General features: G+C 40.6%; 2 protein-coding genes across 4 annotated transcripts in view; one reads left to right on the plus strand and one right to left on the minus strand.

Annotated features, from left to right (window-relative positions):
* cep290 (centrosomal protein 290) overlaps positions 1-10,989 on the plus strand; it is a 45,649-nt gene extending 34,660 nt beyond the window's left edge. Inside the window, exons 40-54 of one of the 3 annotated variants that reach the window (XM_063911981.1) lie at positions 1,217-1,339; positions 1,417-1,559; positions 2,115-2,270; positions 4,000-4,123; positions 4,951-5,634; positions 6,052-6,186; positions 7,082-7,168; positions 7,658-7,822; positions 7,901-8,023; positions 8,405-8,574; positions 8,788-8,929; positions 9,026-9,099; positions 9,603-9,697; positions 10,001-10,251; positions 10,324-10,989. In XM_063911981.1, the coding sequence (XP_063768051.1) occupies positions 1,217-1,339; positions 1,417-1,559; positions 2,115-2,270; positions 4,000-4,123; positions 4,951-5,634; positions 6,052-6,186; positions 7,082-7,168; positions 7,658-7,822; positions 7,901-8,023; positions 8,405-8,574; positions 8,788-8,929; positions 9,026-9,099; positions 9,603-9,697; positions 10,001-10,245 (2,466 nt within the window). In that variant the 3' untranslated portion in view covers positions 10,246-10,251; positions 10,324-10,989. Of the gene's footprint in view, positions 1-1,216; positions 1,340-1,416; positions 1,560-2,114; positions 2,271-3,999; positions 4,124-4,950; positions 5,635-6,051; positions 6,187-7,081; positions 7,169-7,657; positions 7,823-7,900; positions 8,024-8,404; positions 8,575-8,787; positions 8,930-9,025; positions 9,100-9,602; positions 9,698-10,000 lie in introns of all 3 variants that reach the window. The other 2 variants (XM_063911988.1, XM_063911996.1) reach the window with 2 other exon arrangements.
* Positions 10,990-15,741, minus strand: rlig1 (RNA 5'-phosphate and 3'-OH ligase 1). The gene is given in 8 exon segments (XM_063912009.1): positions 10,990-11,364; positions 13,081-13,250; positions 13,437-13,634; positions 13,965-14,081; positions 14,172-14,208; positions 14,211-14,269; positions 14,698-14,815; positions 15,541-15,741. Coding segments are annotated over 8 exon segments (975 nt in total). The 5' UTR covers positions 15,631-15,741; the 3' UTR covers positions 10,990-11,178.
* Between the last annotated feature and the right edge of the window lie 547 nt (positions 15,742-16,288).

Raw genomic sequence — 16,288 nt, forward strand, 5'->3', positions numbered from 1 at the left:
AGTGTTGTTGCTTTGAATTGAAGCAGCCACATGACAGCCAACACCACATGATGCGTACAAACGTCAAGACTTTCAGACAATTCAATTGAAATAAATTGAGGAATGCATCAAGAATGGTTTCCTAAATTCTTCTTAGATCTAAGATAAACTTCTCGAGGTAAACCAGAATTAAATTATTCTGCTCTTCTGGTGGATCAGTGCCCTCTAGCATGTGTTTTCCAGATTTGTCTCAGGACTTGGCTGCATCTCTGTCCATCATACCTTTAATTACAAAAGATATGTAATATATAATTTGATATATTTAATAAAGGTTAATGTTTTATTTTTGATTATGTTTCATTATATTTATAACATTTTAATATAACAAAATGAAATATTAAGCTAGAATTTATATATATATTTATCTTTCTATAATTAAGAATGTATATTAATTATAATGATATATATATACTGAATATGTAAGACTTTTTATCCATTTATATATACTGTATAGATATTTATTTAATTGTAATATCATTTTTGGATTATATTTTAAATTATGAATAAATATTATTTTAATATAATATAATGAAATAATATTTAGAATTGATATTAATTAAAATATAATTAATATATGTTTAGTACTAAATATTTAGGTTAATGGGCGGTGGTGGCGAAGTCCATAGGGGCTTGGCCTGGGAACTGGAAGATCACCAGTTCAAGTCCCCGAAAGACCAAGTGCCACCGTGGTGTCCCTGAGCAAGACACTGGTTACCTACACTGCTCCCCGGGCGCCGTACATAATGGCAGCCCACTGCTCCTAACACTAGGATGGGTCAAATGCAGAGACCGCATTTCGTTGTCCTAGTACTTGTACTCTGTGCAATGACAATAAAGTTGAATCTTATCTTATCTTATTAATGTCTTTCCCATTGTAAATAGCTAATTCAAATGTTGTTTCTGTACAAAAACAATGGATATACATGTATAATGTTTATCAATGTGTGTGTGACAGCTGTAGATAAGTGTTATTAGGTTATCAACGATGACAGAAATGAGCAGCTTTACTTAGAGACTCCGTGACTCCAACGTCTCGATATGGTTTGTCTCTCGTGTCTTCAGCAGGATGCCAAGGGTTGTGACCCTGAGGGGAACGGAATACCTGTTATCTCGACTGTACACTGTTTGAGAAAAAGTGATGTGCCATGAAATTTTCTCATCTGTATTTGCTGATTAGAGCCAACCAGAACCAGATGGGAAGGGGCCGAGCGTGGAGAGTCTGCACAAGAAGATCAGGAGGCTGGAATCGGAGCTGGACAAAAGAGCCGAAGTGAAAAATGTCAAGGATGACCATGAAAAGGTTTGCGCCTCAGTTCTGTTAATCCCATTATCATCCGTGTGCACGTTCGCCTGATGTACGACTTGTTTCCCTGACAGACCAAAGGCGAAGTGGTGCGTTGGGAGGAGGGTAAGAGATGGCAGGCCAAGATGGAGAAGGTGAAGAACTCATTGAGGGATAAGGAAAGAGAGAACGAATCCCTTTTGAAACAGCTCAGCACTCTTAGAGACCTCTACAGCAGGTCAGTGTGTGTACATCATCCTGCACGATTTGATCTTATCTGTAAACATAATCACTGGAGGTTTGTCTATAAAAGGATAATTCTAAAATCACAGCCAGCAGGGAAGTCTTTCCATTCCTTGTTTTAGCCTACAATCAAAAAGATATTCAATGAACCATTATGAAATATTTAATTCAAGTGAAATTGAAGACATTTTTCAGCTTTAAATTCTGATATTTTGCACATATTTTTATTTTATTTTTGACTTAATTTACTTTTTTCTAGATTTATTTTTCTTATTTGTGAATTTTATAATATTATCTAATAGTTCTATATCTGCTCTGCTTTTTTTGGTTTCAAAAAATTAATAAATTACTATTAAAATGCACTATTTTACACCACAACAAGTTCTGTGTACTTGTAAATGTACTTTGCAATTAACCTGATTCTGATTATAAAAAGCTACAATTCAAGCGAATCTGAAAAGGGATGTATTGTTTTGCATAAACAATAACTGAGACAAACAACTTTAGCTAAATAGTTGCTAATGAATGATCGACGTCCCTGTGTTTGCAGACTGGAGCAGGAGAAGAGCGCTCTGCTGAAGAAGCTGAAGGGTCGAGGCGTGACGGCGGATCATGTGGTGGGGGTGCGGACCACCGAACATGAGAAGGAGATGGAAGAGCTGAAGAAGAAGAACTCGGAGCTGGAGACACAGATCCTCACCATAAAGTAACCAACAGTCTTTAAAACCTTTGTCATGTTAGCTCCTTTAGTACACTTGTACGTCGTTGTGTATTTAGAAGTCACAAATTCTTTATTGGTCCAGAAGTCGTACGTTAATTTGACCCAAATTTACATTATCATAAAGTTCCAAAAAGTAAACATAGAAAAGAAAATAGAACATATAAAGAGGTAGAAGCCAATAATGACATCAGGAATTCAATATTTCCCAATTCCTTAAGCTTCATTTGCACTTAAACCACCGTCATCTTTTCTAGAGGAAGAGTTATTGTGATACATGTACAGTACACACACACAACTCACCCCTTTTTTAAGTCTTAGTGTAAAATAATCGTTATTTCATCATTGATGAGCATTAATACACATTAGATTTTGCTTAAATGAATAACAAATAATACCATTTTATTTAAATCTAAGTTTTACTTGCATTCAAACCCCGAGACGTTTGATTCCAAGTTTTGTAAATCAATACTTTGTTAGTGTGTGTTTGACATCAATCCAGATGCCTCATTATCCGCCCAACACAGGATCCATTGAGAGTGGTTCCAAGTTCTTATATTGATTACATTTCATGATTCATTACGTTAGAGACTGTTACTCCGTCTCTTGGTAAACACACTAGAGTAAGACTAATTACAAAGTGTAATGGTTGCATTCAGCTGATAACAGCACCACATATCACTCCAGCAATTTGAGACCACTCATATTTATCACCAGAGCTCATTTATCTTCTGTCTTCTGCACTTTATTATCATATCTTATCACCGGAATTATCGGCGTTTTATGGACAGAGTAATTGATACGTACCTAGATTAATCGGGTATTTCAGGGAGAATGTTGCATCGTCAATCTCCGGTCAGAGAAAAAGTCTGAAAACAATATCTCAGCCAATATCAAATTAAGAAATACAGCTATCGTAAAAAAAATCTAAATTAATAGAAGAGTGTTTTTAAAATATGTAGTATGGTTATTGTTTTATTTGAAATAGAGCAAACTGGAAGAATCACAACCCTTTGTGTAGTAGTTTGTTTTAGATTTAAATAAAATATAAATAAAAATAGGACATATTTTTATAAACTTAAGAACGTAAAGAAACAAAATGAAAAATAATTATTATTATTATTATTAATAAAGATAAATAAGAATAAAAGATACAATTCAATATACAACCAGTAGTTTAACATACAATAAGTAAAAAAATAGCAATAAAAAAGAACAACATGTATTTAAATATAAGATAAGATTCAGCTTTATTGTCATTGCACAGAGTACAAGTACTAGGACAACGAAATGCGGTCTCTGCATTTGACCCATCCTAGTGTTAGGAGCTGCCATTATGTACGGCGCCCGGGGAGCAGTGTAACCAGTGTCTTGCTCAGGGGCACCACGGTGGTCTTTCAGGGACTTGAACTGGTGACCTTCCAGTTCCCAGGCCAAGCCCCTATCCACTTTGCCACCACCCATATAACAAGTTAATGTAGAATGTCTAATACAAGATCAAATAAAAAATGTATACTTATGAGAAGTTAAATGTGAACATTGTCCTTTAATCAATGTAACTGAACATTATAATATATATTTTGGTGTATTAGTATTACTTGGATATTAATGAATGCATTTCTGAGTTTGGGTGCTGATGGTAAACATTAGGCTTTAATTTTGACCTCCTGCCATGTGATTTTCTCTCTGTATTAACAAACTGATGTTGACCTCTCAGAGAGCACCAGGCGTTACCTCGTGATGACGCCATGGAGAATCTGATTGTGAGGAACCGCTTCCTGGAGGAGAGGCTGCACTCTGCAGAGAGCCAGACCCTCAGAGAGCCTCCGTCCAGACCCTCTGTAAGTCCCGCAGCCACATGACCATTAGGAAAAACCCTAATCCTGTAAAAATATACTGATGATTCACATGCTAACACAAATAGAGGCTGAGTCATAACATGTGGAACGATTGCTTTACTGGAAATTGTTGGACAGAGTACATTTACTTAAGTACTGTTCTTAAGTATAATTCTAAGGTGCTTTTACTTTACTTTCCTGCTGCTTTCCACTTCTAACCCACTACTGTTCAGATGTGGTATGCATTTCATTCTGCTCCATTTATTTGACTGCTTAAGATTCTTGGCTAAATTTGCAAACTACCAAGGAGTATAACGTAAAAGTAAAAGCTCCTCCTTTGACGACAGCAAGAATCAAGTAATCAAAACACAAAGGCATCAATTATTATGATGGAATAATAAAAATTGTGCTTGTGCTGCTTATAATTTGGCACTTTTCCTTAAGTAACGTCTTTAATGCGGACTTTTACTTCTAATAGAGGATCTCTACACTGAGGTATTACTCCTGTAAGTTTTCTTTAGTACAATATCTCAGTACTTCATATATTGCTGCTTACTTTCGGGGTTTTCATTACCATCCCTCACAGTGAAACAGTGAATAGAGTTATTGAAAGTAATCCAGGTTAAATGAAAATGATTTTCAGCACGATATACGTTAGAGAGATGATAGTACACTGTGTCACCAGACATTTTCCTCCCTCTGTATGATTTGTCCCCGTTCCATTTTGTGGAGCCAGCGATGTTTACCTCCTATCTCTCCATTCATCTTTAATCTCTCTTTCTATGTATGTCCTTCTCCACCGGATTAAATGTGATTCATTGCCTGTGAAGTCCAAAAGCTCCGGGGCTTTGCGAGGGATTTGTTTTGTCACTTTTGATGTTGCCGACGGGTCATGCGAAGGGAATGCAGCACAGCGTCCTGCTGAGTCACACGGCCGCTCCGTTAGCCCTGAAGCTGTGGGAGAGCGTATGGACCAACAGAGGGAGCCAGAGCAGATCCAGGTAGCTCAAGAAACCCAAAGCAGTGTTGTCGGAGAAGAGGATGCTGCAGGAAACACAGAAGAAGAAAACACACCTGGAGAAGAAGATGTCGACGGAAATCATGGTGAAGAAGATGATACGGACCATTTAGAAAGTGCACAAGACATCCCAGTTGATTCTGGAGTTGAAAGAGATGAAGACATACATATAACAGAAGAAATGGAGCCTCAGGATCTGTCAGAAAAACCAGGATCAGGAACAGAAACCGTGAAGAAGGAGGATGAGGGAGAACGAGAGGATCGCGATGCAGATGATGATGATGATGATGATGAAGTGGAATTTGAAAACCCAGAGGAAGCCGAGCAGCAGGCCGAGCTGAGTGATGAAGTGCTTGCGACTACAAATGGGGTACCCGAGGAAGATAATGCGGAACAGCCGTGCTCAGCGGATCCAGATGTGGGCCCCGGCTCCGTCCCGAGGAAACATCCAGAGATCCCGGGAAAAACAGACGGCAGATCTGTGAGATACCTCCAGGTACTGCAGGCCCCTGTAGTCCCTCAGCTCCAGTGCTAGTGTTGTGTGATAGCGTTGTGGCACCGTTATTAAAAGTGAGTGGCTGTTTCATGGCCTTGTCTCTTCCTGTTATGCTACAAGAGCTATCATCGGTCCTGTGTGGGTAGAGACAGTGGTGTGACCCCAAGAGGCTTTTTGTTTTATTCTATAAAGCCTCTGCATTTCATTTAGGACGTTCAAAGCACCTCTTCATCGTGGGCACAACCTACAGGAGCTTCAGTTTCTTTCCCAAGGGTGTTGACAGGGGATCAGAACCACCTTCCCTCCCATTGGGAGACGGCTATTTATCCCCCGAGTCACAGCCACCCGTAGAGCTTTTGTTACCCTTTATTTCACGGCAGTCTCGTTCTTAATGAACTTCTTTTTGACTTGTTCTAGACGTCAGGACGAGGCACCGGCACCCCCTCGCAGAGAGACCCGGACCTCCAGAAAGAAAACCTCAATCTGGCCTCTGAGAACCTGGAGCTGCGCTTCCAGCTGGAGCAGGCCAACAAAGACTTGCCAAGACTCAAGGTGCAGACACTTTCATTAGAGAAGGAGCGAGATCATTGATTTATATACCAATGGCATCATATAGCATGTTAAAGAAAACAATGTGCCCCCCCCCCCCCCCCCCGCTCTCCCTGGCTCAACAGGGGCAAAGCTGAAGCCAGAACCATCTCCAACAGTTGTGTCATTTTTTGTTGCAGATACCAATAATGTAAAGGGGATAATTCATCATTTAGGGATTAGGAAGTTTATATTTCTCCTAAACAAAACCAATATTAAGAATTCCCCTCCCCTCCGCCGTGTTCCATATCTTGCTCTTTATGTTGCAGGTAGTTGCTTTAGGGGTGGACGCCCTGAAATGTCCAGAACACAGCAAAACAGACAAGAAAATAAAAACGAACTGAAGGCAGAAAGCTGCAGGCTACCAAACAGTCATGGTCATAAGTGAAGGCTGAGAAGGAAGAGTCTATTCTTAGTAATCATACTTGTTTTGTGATTAAAGAACAGTTTGATATTATGGTGAATATACTTAACTTTCTTAGCAGCAGTTAGATTAGTTAAGTGGAACCACGAGATGATTAGCTCAGTTTAGCATGAAGTAGTTTCCCTATGTTTCCAGTCATATTGTGAAACTACAACATTTCTCTGGTTGCTTCTTGGTTTTGTCACAATCTTGATTTATATAACTACATCCAACATCTACCTCAAACGTTAAAAGGTATATCTCCATCACCTCCTCTCAATCATAGCTGGACGTGTTGGCTTGTCTTAATGACATCCTGTATCTCTTCAAACAGATCATTAACAAATGCTGAAAATAAATATTGGAATTCTGCTCCAACCAAAAGGGATTTCATTCCCTGTGAATGCGACTTCTTCTTCTGAGTTTTGTAGGAATGAATTTTGTCTTTTCCCACAGAATCAAGTGGCTGACCTAAAGGAGATGTGCAGCGCGCTGAAAAAGGAAAAGGCAGAGACGGAGAAAAAGCTGACGCATATACGAGGAGTATGTTCACCTAAAGTCACGTCTTCATTCTGCAAGTCTTTTTTATAGAAAACAAAACCTTATTTAGTTTTAGAATCAAATAAAACATATTCTCTTAAACCTGCTAAGGTAAAGAAACATTATGCAAAAAAATAATATTAAAAAATAGAATAAAAACAAGTAATAAAAGATCCAATAAAATAGGAAAAGATATTCATATCAATACAACATTTGTGAAAGACAATTTGCAATAAAACAATACAAAGTAAATACAAATATTCATTTAAACCTAATAATTTAAACTAAAAATGTGCGATAAAATTTAATTAAATGAACGTATTTTTATAAATATTACAAATGAAAGTCAAATGTCTGATAAAACATCAAATAAGAAATAAAAATGTGTGATAACATAATAAATATAAGTCAAAATGTGCATATTGGAAATGACTCGACACAGACAAACCATGAAATGCATGTCTGTAGATCATCATATTTGTTCCTCATCAGGCGGGTCACAGCGGTAAAACGGTACCAGAGCTGGAGAAGACCATCGGGCTGATGAAGAAGGTGGTGGAGAGGGTACAGAGGGAGAATGAGACCCTGAAGAAGTCCAGGGCATCTTCAAATCAAGACAAGATCGCCGCCTTGGAGCAAGAGAACGAGAAGCTGAAGGTCCATGTCTTCATGTGTCACAGAGTTTAGTAACTTTAGTTTCTGCAGCTGGTGTTTAATGTTGGTTTTGTTTTGTAGGCTGGCTATGAGAAGCTGAAGAGTGCCGGTGAAGCCGAGCTCAGCTCCAAACTTGAATCCAAAACCAAAGGACTGGAGAAAATAGTCATGGAAAATGAACGTCTGCGCAAGGAAATCAAAAGGGTGAATACAGACGTTTGGTTATTGACTGAAGAAATGTAAATAGTCAAAGGTGTTTTTGAAGTAAAGCATCCTATTGGTTAATTATTTCTGATTAAAAGTTGGTATTTTGAGTCTCTAGATTCAGGAGAACTATCGAAAACGACACCAAGCGAAGGAAATGTGTCTTTGATAAGTTAAAAAATCACCATTCTCTAAAAACAGATGTGCACAAATTGTGTACGCACATTGCGTAATGTCTGTCACGTCATCTTTGTGTTAATGGAAATTAGCTTATTAGTTCATTTTCTGGAGATATTTTCCCTGGAGGTGGAATAAAAACCCTCTGAATGCATGACTCTCTGTTATCCCCCCCCCCGGTACGCACGTTTGCCATGGTTGCAGGAAATGGAAACTGTGGAGCGGCTGAAGGTGAGCAAGGCGAGTCTGGAAGTGACCAACGAGAAGCTGGAGGCCGAGCTGGAAGACACCAAGCAGAGACTGAGAGCCGCTCTCTCCAAACCCATCACAGAGGGGGCCGACAGCAAGACCTGGAAAGCTACTGTGGTGACCAGGTAAATGCTCATTAAATCCCATCTGTCTTGGACGATCAAATCTGTTAAAATCGCAGCAGTAGAGACAGAAACCATTCCTTCCAGCCTCTATTTACTCCTTCTTACTCAGGCTTATAGTTGTTCCTTTATTATTATAGGCTTAGGGATCCAAAACCTTGACATTATGTTAAATCTGCAGGTGTTCTGAGTGTGATCTTTCCCTTATATCCGCAGAATGTTTGAGAACAAGATGAAGGAGCTGGAGAGGGAGCTCTCCCAGAAGACCTCCAGCCTTTCTGAACTCAAACAACAGCTGAAGGAGGTGAGGGAGCGCGAGGACAGCGCCCAGATAAACATCCGGAAACTGGAAGACCAGGTAGAGGGTGAAGCATTGTTGGATGTATTCACAGCAGTGAGTGAGGGGCTAGTTTTTTCAGATTTGGCCCTAAAGCTCCTGCTTGTTGTTTTTCAGGTTGACATGTTGAAAAGGTTCCCTTCCGCTGCAAAGACAGAAGGCGGGCTGACCAAGGAGTTCCAGAAAATGAGGTTTGTTCAAAGTTAACAAGTAGTTAAGCACACATCTTATATGTTATATTAGGGCCGGGTAAAAATCATTGGACATAGTATCACCGAAACATTTAGAGAATATCAGATATATTTCTTCTTCAGTCAGCTTCTATATTTTCTCGGTTTTAGTTTGTTTGTTTCTGCTATTTTGAGATGTGTATATTGTGTAAGTGTTATTTTCTACCCTTTGTTTCATTTGTAATTATGTGAAATATCTTTTACATGCTGCTGCAATGAAAGCATTTCCCATTTGGGATTAATAAAGCATATTGATCTTATGTGGGAAGTCGATACATTTGGAAACGTGTCATGGTGTAGAATGTCGAAAAATGTAATAAATGTCAAAATATAATTCAAAAAAGTCAATAAGTCAAAAACAATTGTGAATATTTTATGGTTTGGTATGTCAAAAAATAAGACAACAATCATAGCATGTTGAACATTTGAACAATATCAGAGTGAGGGATGTTGTTCATCTTCAGGTTGTTGAACAGTGAGCTGGAGAAGGAGAACACGGAGCTGAAACAAAAGCTGAACGAGTACAGTGAGCGATACGGGGAATCGTCCTCTAAACTGGGTGAGACTTCAGAACACACCGACGTGTCTTTAAAGTAAAGCTGTGGGAGAATTACTCGACCTCTCTTATCGTTGTCTCGCTTTGGTGTGAATGAGCCACTTTGAGCCAACTAGACACATCTTTATTTAAGACATAACACACAAAGAACACACAGACAGTACAACCAGGACTAAACCTGTCAGTGAAACAGGTATACACAGGTTTATGAGATACACATTATGACCCCTTCATTCAAAGGGAGCCAGGATGTCACATGTCATAGAGACCAATAGTAACCCCCGTTGTCTCTCGTTGTTTCCCCAGACAACGGGAAGCTCAAACAGCTCCTGCAGCTCGCCCAGACGGAGAAAACAAAGCTCCAGGCGGAGGTTAAAAAGCTTCAGAAAGAACTGGAGAACTTCGACCCGTCGTTCTTCGAAGAGATCGAGGACTTGAAGTACAACTACAACCTGGAGGTGAAGAAGAACATCCTGCTGGAGGAGCAGCTGAGGAACGTGTGTGAAAAGTTCGGTGTAGAGGTGGAGCTGCCTCGCGTCTCCGTCAGTTAACTCGGGGTACTGTGCCTTTAAATCTCTCTTCCTGCTGCACGAGTACTGCTGTGGTCATCACACCTTTACACTTTACAGGGTATGCATTCGATCTTTAGGGCTGGGAATCAACTCTCAACACTGCAGGTGACTGTCTGAGCAGTAGAGGAGCACCAGCAGGAAACTCAGGGATGATCAACCACTCACTTTTGGCCAAAACCATTCACATCAATGGGATGAAATGTACATCATTTGCTAAATTAAGGTGTATTACAGAACACATGTGTAGAAAGGTTCTCACCTGTTTTAAAGATAGACATTCATTGGTTGTAAACCTGTTTGTTTTAATCTGAAGTATTTGTTTTTATTCAAGGACTCATTAAAACTTCACCATATCCGTCTAACTTGAGAAGCATGTTTACCTACAATCACTTCATTTTATTTTTGTAGCACGTAAAAAGGAGTCTTTCCTTTCAGGCATCACATCGATGTGCAGCCCTAAAGGTTAGCGATACTGTACGTTTTAGAAATCCAATACAAATGAGGTTCCTCTGTCCACTTAATCGTGAAATAAATAGTGAAGTAGCGTAGCATCTCCAGGCTGAGGCAGCTATTTGTTCTGATACACAGCTCTTGGTTTGTTGATGCATGTAGAATATATTTATATTTGTACAGTTTGGGATGTTGTTGTTGTTGTTGTTCTGTATATTTGTCAATAAAGCAGATTTTCTACAGATTGTTGAATAAAAACCAGTTACACATAAATACTAACATACTCGTTGTTTATTCTTCACTTAACGTACAGTATTTACAGATAACTTTGGGAACATTTGGTCAGTCGTTTCTTCGTTGAAGCTGTACTCGTTTCTGCAGAGTAAAAGGAATTACTGGAGACATCATCTAGCTGCTTCCGTCACAGAAGAAGCTTCGGGGAAAAGGTTTGGTCGTCTCTGTCTACAAGTCAAACTGGATGTCCCGCAATCGGCCGAAGCGCTGCCCGTTGAGTCTGGAGAAGGACGAGAACAAGTCCTTGCTGTCGATGAATTCACCGAGGGGACCGTCCACGTGGACGACCACCGGTCGCGCCCCCAGGCGTGTCTCCTCGTCCGGCCACCGCAGCCCCAGGTGGTGACGATGGACCTACAGACACAACCAAAAGCATTTCAACGCCTTCAGTGGGATTACAGCCAGTTAAGATGTTATATAGCAGAAGGTATTATCCAGAGTGAAAGGCTAGAGGAGCATTTGAAAGAATGTGAAATGAAGCCAAAGTGTGGAACATTTTTAAAATATGAAAGAAGTCGGAATGTGTGAGAAAAATAGTACGTCTTAAAAAAGTCATTTAAAGATGTTGTTTTCTCCAAATAGAAAAGCAATATTATAGTGTGTCAATAAAAGTCATAGCATGTAGTAAAATAAGAAGTCATTGTGGTATTTCTGAAAATGTGTATACTATAGTGTAGGGCTGCGTACCGATACTGTTCCGTGAAAATCGATTCGGTACAGGTCCAAAGTACCGGATCATGAAGTACCGGTACTATACCGATATAAATTTACACCAAGTGTGCATGCTTATTTTGTGACTGAAGGTGCGTAAATCCTACCACAAAGACGTAAAATGCCGCGCAGAAACTTGAAATCAGAGCCATCTTTGATTTGAGATCCTCTCGCCAGCGTTCTGATTGGTCAAAAAGACTCAAAAGCAGGTCGGCCATTTTTCCTTTGTAGGCATTGGCGGCGTTTGTTGCTTTGTGTAATTTTGCCGCGTAAGTTAAAGGCCGCAGACTGCGCGGAATGAATTTGTTTGTCATCCCACGTGGGAAGACCAGTAAGGTCTGGGATCACGTGACAAAGCTTTCAGGGTAGGGCTGAATTCTATAAACACTACATCAGGTACAGGTACCTGATGTAAACCTGAAAAAAGTCATATTAAAGTAGGTCAATAAGTCATTGTATAGAACAGGGGGGTCCAAACTTTTGTTTTTAGCAAAGCAAATCAAATGTAGGCGAATAACGCGCCATACTTGGAAATGCTTTAAGGAAAGAACAGCCTACATCTCGTCTCTCTTTAGGGTTTCATTTATTCTGTTGGCAGCTCATTCCTTAAAACAGAAGCTTCAGATTGCTGATAATAAGAGTAAATATGAAGGTTACATTTAAAGCTGGTTATAGAAATAAGTTATTGGGCTTTTTTTTATCAGCTAAGATTTGTTAGAAAATGTTTTGAGTTTTAAATGACTGAATTTATTTGAAATGGGGCTCATTAATATATGTTAACATATATTTGAGAAGTACAATATAAGACAAGCAACAGTTTAATTTGTGGGCCATATTCCATTATACTTTTAGAATTTGCTGAGGGCGAATTCAAATTGGCCTGCAGGCCGCATTTGGCCCCAGGGCCGTAGTTTGGACACCCCTGGTAAAGAAGGTCGAAACGTACGAAAAAGTAAAGAATGCTCCTAGTATACGATGTCGAAGAATTTGAACAAATCGTAGTAAATGCCGAAAAATGAAGGAGAAAATTGGAAATGGAATATCCTGAAACTTCATAATATTAGAAGTTGAACAAATAGAGAAAAACGTCAAAGTATGTGAAATAATTACAAACTGAAAGTCTTAGTGACATGTCGAAAATCCTTTCATAGTATGTTGAAAACCTTGAAAGAAAGTTATAGTTTAGCAAATAAAAATAACAAAAAGTTGGTTGAGTATTTAGGAAAGTGTGAAATATGTTGGTGTTTTCAAAAATCCGAATGAATGATTTATAGCAGAGTATTTTTCCAATGAAGTTTTGAGTCTGACTGAAGTTTAAGCTCTTCTCCCAGCATGACATTGTGTGTTCAGTGATCTCACCTTGATGAGCGTGCCGTCGCTGCAGTGCCACACGATGCCCTCCACCCGGCCCTCCGGACTCTCCCTCAACCAGGAGGTGAGCTGCTGGAAGTCCACAGACGGGGGGTTCCTGACCCCGACGCTCCCGTGAGACACCAGGCACTGCAGCGGCTGCTTCTTACTGCCCAGACCTGTGGGAAAAGTCATAATGGAAAAAGGTGAAAACATCAGAAAAAAGCCCAGGAAAATGAAGAGGTTCATAATATAGCATGTCAGTTATTTCAAACCACTGTGTTTTTTTAAAATAGAAAACCACAGTCTGGCGTTTGAGCCCGTTTGCTCAGAAATGTCTGATGAACGTTGATGAATGTGTTTACCGTAAGGGTTCCCGTTGACGTTTGTTCCGATGAGTTCCAGAGTTTGTTCCAGCAGGTCGGCCAGCGGCACGGCAGCCACTTCCAGCTCGTCTTCATCGTCGACGCCGGGCCTCAGAACCAGAACCGCCATCCCCTCGGGGTCCAGCACGGAGCAGTGCCAGCAGTACTGCTTGTTATCTTTCTGCACCGGGACCCAGCCTGAACGAGGAGAGGACAGATTACAGCTTTGGAATAAAAGCAAATATTTTGAATGGTATTTACATTGCGATCATGTTGTGGTAAGCTGGGGGGGGGGGGGGGTAATTAGATTAAACACAGCTGTTGTGTTCTTTAACGGTGATTCAATCTCCCGCAACCTTACGTGGCCTGCAGTGAGACATTTGGGAATGGAAAGGGATGATGGGGTTTAAATCAAATCAGCATATCAAACACACGTTCCTAGCACTGAACAGCTGGAGAAATGTGGACTTTAAATAGTTACGAGGTGAAGAGATTTAACGACGGTGGTAATGGATTCATCGTGAGGACCTGGGATGTGTCCGTGTTCATCGGGGACCGGGTGTCCGTTGTGGTGTTGGACTCTGTGAGCGGGGATCCACGCCTCCGGCACCGTCTTAAAGTCCTCCTCTACGTTCCACGAGAAACCTGAGAAACAAGCAAACAAAAAACAGGTTTAAACTTCTTTATCCACACACATGTACACATGTTCTTTGCATGTAACAGAAGCCGAGTCACCTTTACAGCTGCGGTGTTGATGCTGATGTTTTTTTAAACCTCTTCTTCCGCCTGTTTGTTCGGCTTCCTGTCGAGGCGGGCCCACAGGTGAGGCCGACCTGCAGGAGAACAGTCAGTGGCGAGTCCTCTCCAGAAGAAATTATCAATTAACAGAAATTGTGACTTTGAGGAGTAAATGTGTTTGCTGTTTTTGATAGAAATCGGACACTAATATCAATGCTAGTAAGCCCCTTTTTTAATCACACTTGTAATCAACATACTTATCCAAATATGAGAATTTAAAGCAACACCACCTCACAACTGAAAAGTCGGGCATTAGCAAATTGAGTAACTCTATAAAAGTCTTGTAAATTAAGGAAACTACATTACTTTCCTATAGTGCAGCCTTTGAAACCAGGGAAAGACAACCCTTAAAATATTACAATTATACCCAGTCTAATATCACCGTACACATATCAGAGTATATATTTCCCAGCACTAACAAACGTCTTGCTCCACGCGAGTCGTCGTTGTGGGAGATGCTCACCCTTATGAAGTGTAACGTAGCAGCAGGTGCCATCTATCTTCTCCGTGGCGACGGCGCAGTGGATGTTGGCCTCCAGAGCAACAGGGTTCACGTTCTCTGTGGCAACCACCTGGAATTGCTGAGACAGAGACAGAGAGGTTCAGTAAATTCAGAGGGGAAAACTACTTTGGGAAGTTATTCTGAAACACCTTGGTAATAATCTTGTTGTGCAAAAGTAATTTAACAGTGTAGCTTTCACTTTTGTGATAGCCGTAATGTCATGTGACTCCAAATCCCACAGGTTTTTATTTTTAGTCAACATATTATTTTATATGAATATGTAAGTTTAAAAAAGCAACGACTTCAAATCCACACAACTTATGTTTGATACAATGGACAAATAAGACTCTTAATGGGAGTGATTGCTTGTTCTATTCCATATATTGTAATACATCTCAGCTGTTTTTATAGAACAGGGTCCTTTCTTTATTATGTTTAATGTGATCCAATGTCTGGAAACCAATGCAGCATTGTATTACTGCATTAGAGGAGTGTGACACCTCTTTTTAATGGATTTCAATGTTTCTTTGTTCCATTTTATATGAATAGATCTACCCTATCTTTCCAATAGCTACAATGTGACACAAATAACTAATGCTCCTTTGTATTTATATTCTGGTTTTGCTCTGGATTCATTATCTTCTTTAAAATATGTAAAACAGTCTGCATTATTTCATGCTGGAGGATGCTGGCACCACATGCTGCATTACTGGAGAAGCATATAACGGGGGTGCTCCTGCTGTCCTCCTCCCTTCTGCTCGCATCAGCTGCAGCTTCGAGATGTTTCTGGATGTCTGAGTTCACCTGACAGTCGCGTTTCCGGGACTGCTCCTCCTTCACCTCCGTGAGAAACACGCACGGGATCTTGTGCTGCACGGAGCCCAGCCGACGCATGGTCCTGTTTTATGTATATACTATCCAGCTGGTGTTGTTTTCAGTTCCCACGTTGTGTTGTTTATAGCATGGGCGGTGATTACAGAGTTCTGGTCATGTGACGCGTTCTTCTTCTACGTTCTTTTTTGCGGTTGATATCCAACGCTTTGGCGCATTATCGCCACCTACTGGCCAGATGAGGTAGGTGGACGGACAGACAGACAGACAGACAGACAGACAGACAGACAGACAGACAGACAGACAGACAGACAGACAGACAGACAGACAGACAGACAGACAGACAGACAGACAGACAGACAGACAGACAGACAGACAGACAGATACTTTATTGTTCCCAGCAGTGGCTCAGTCAGTAGGGGCTTGGACTGGGAATCGTAGGGTCGCCGGTTCAAGTCCCCAAACAGACTTGAAATATGGAAAGTGGACTGCTACTTGGAGAGGTCCCAGTTCACCTCCTAGGCCCTGCTGTGGTGCCCTTGAGCAAGGCACCGGACACCTCCAATCCCCCCTCCCCATTGCTCCCCGGGCGCTGCACGATAGCTGCCCACTGCTCCTAGCACTAGGATGGGTTAAATGCAGAGGACACATTTCACTGTGTGTGCTCTGCTGTGTGCATGTATGTGACTAATAAAGAGGGTTTCATCCTTCGATTCTATCT

The sequence above is a fragment of the Eleginops maclovinus genome, chromosome 2 (genome assembly GCF_036324505.1).
Source record: "Eleginops maclovinus isolate JMC-PN-2008 ecotype Puerto Natales chromosome 2, JC_Emac_rtc_rv5, whole genome shotgun sequence".
NCBI classification, from domain to species: Eukaryota; Metazoa; Chordata; class Actinopteri; order Perciformes; family Eleginopidae; genus Eleginops; species Eleginops maclovinus.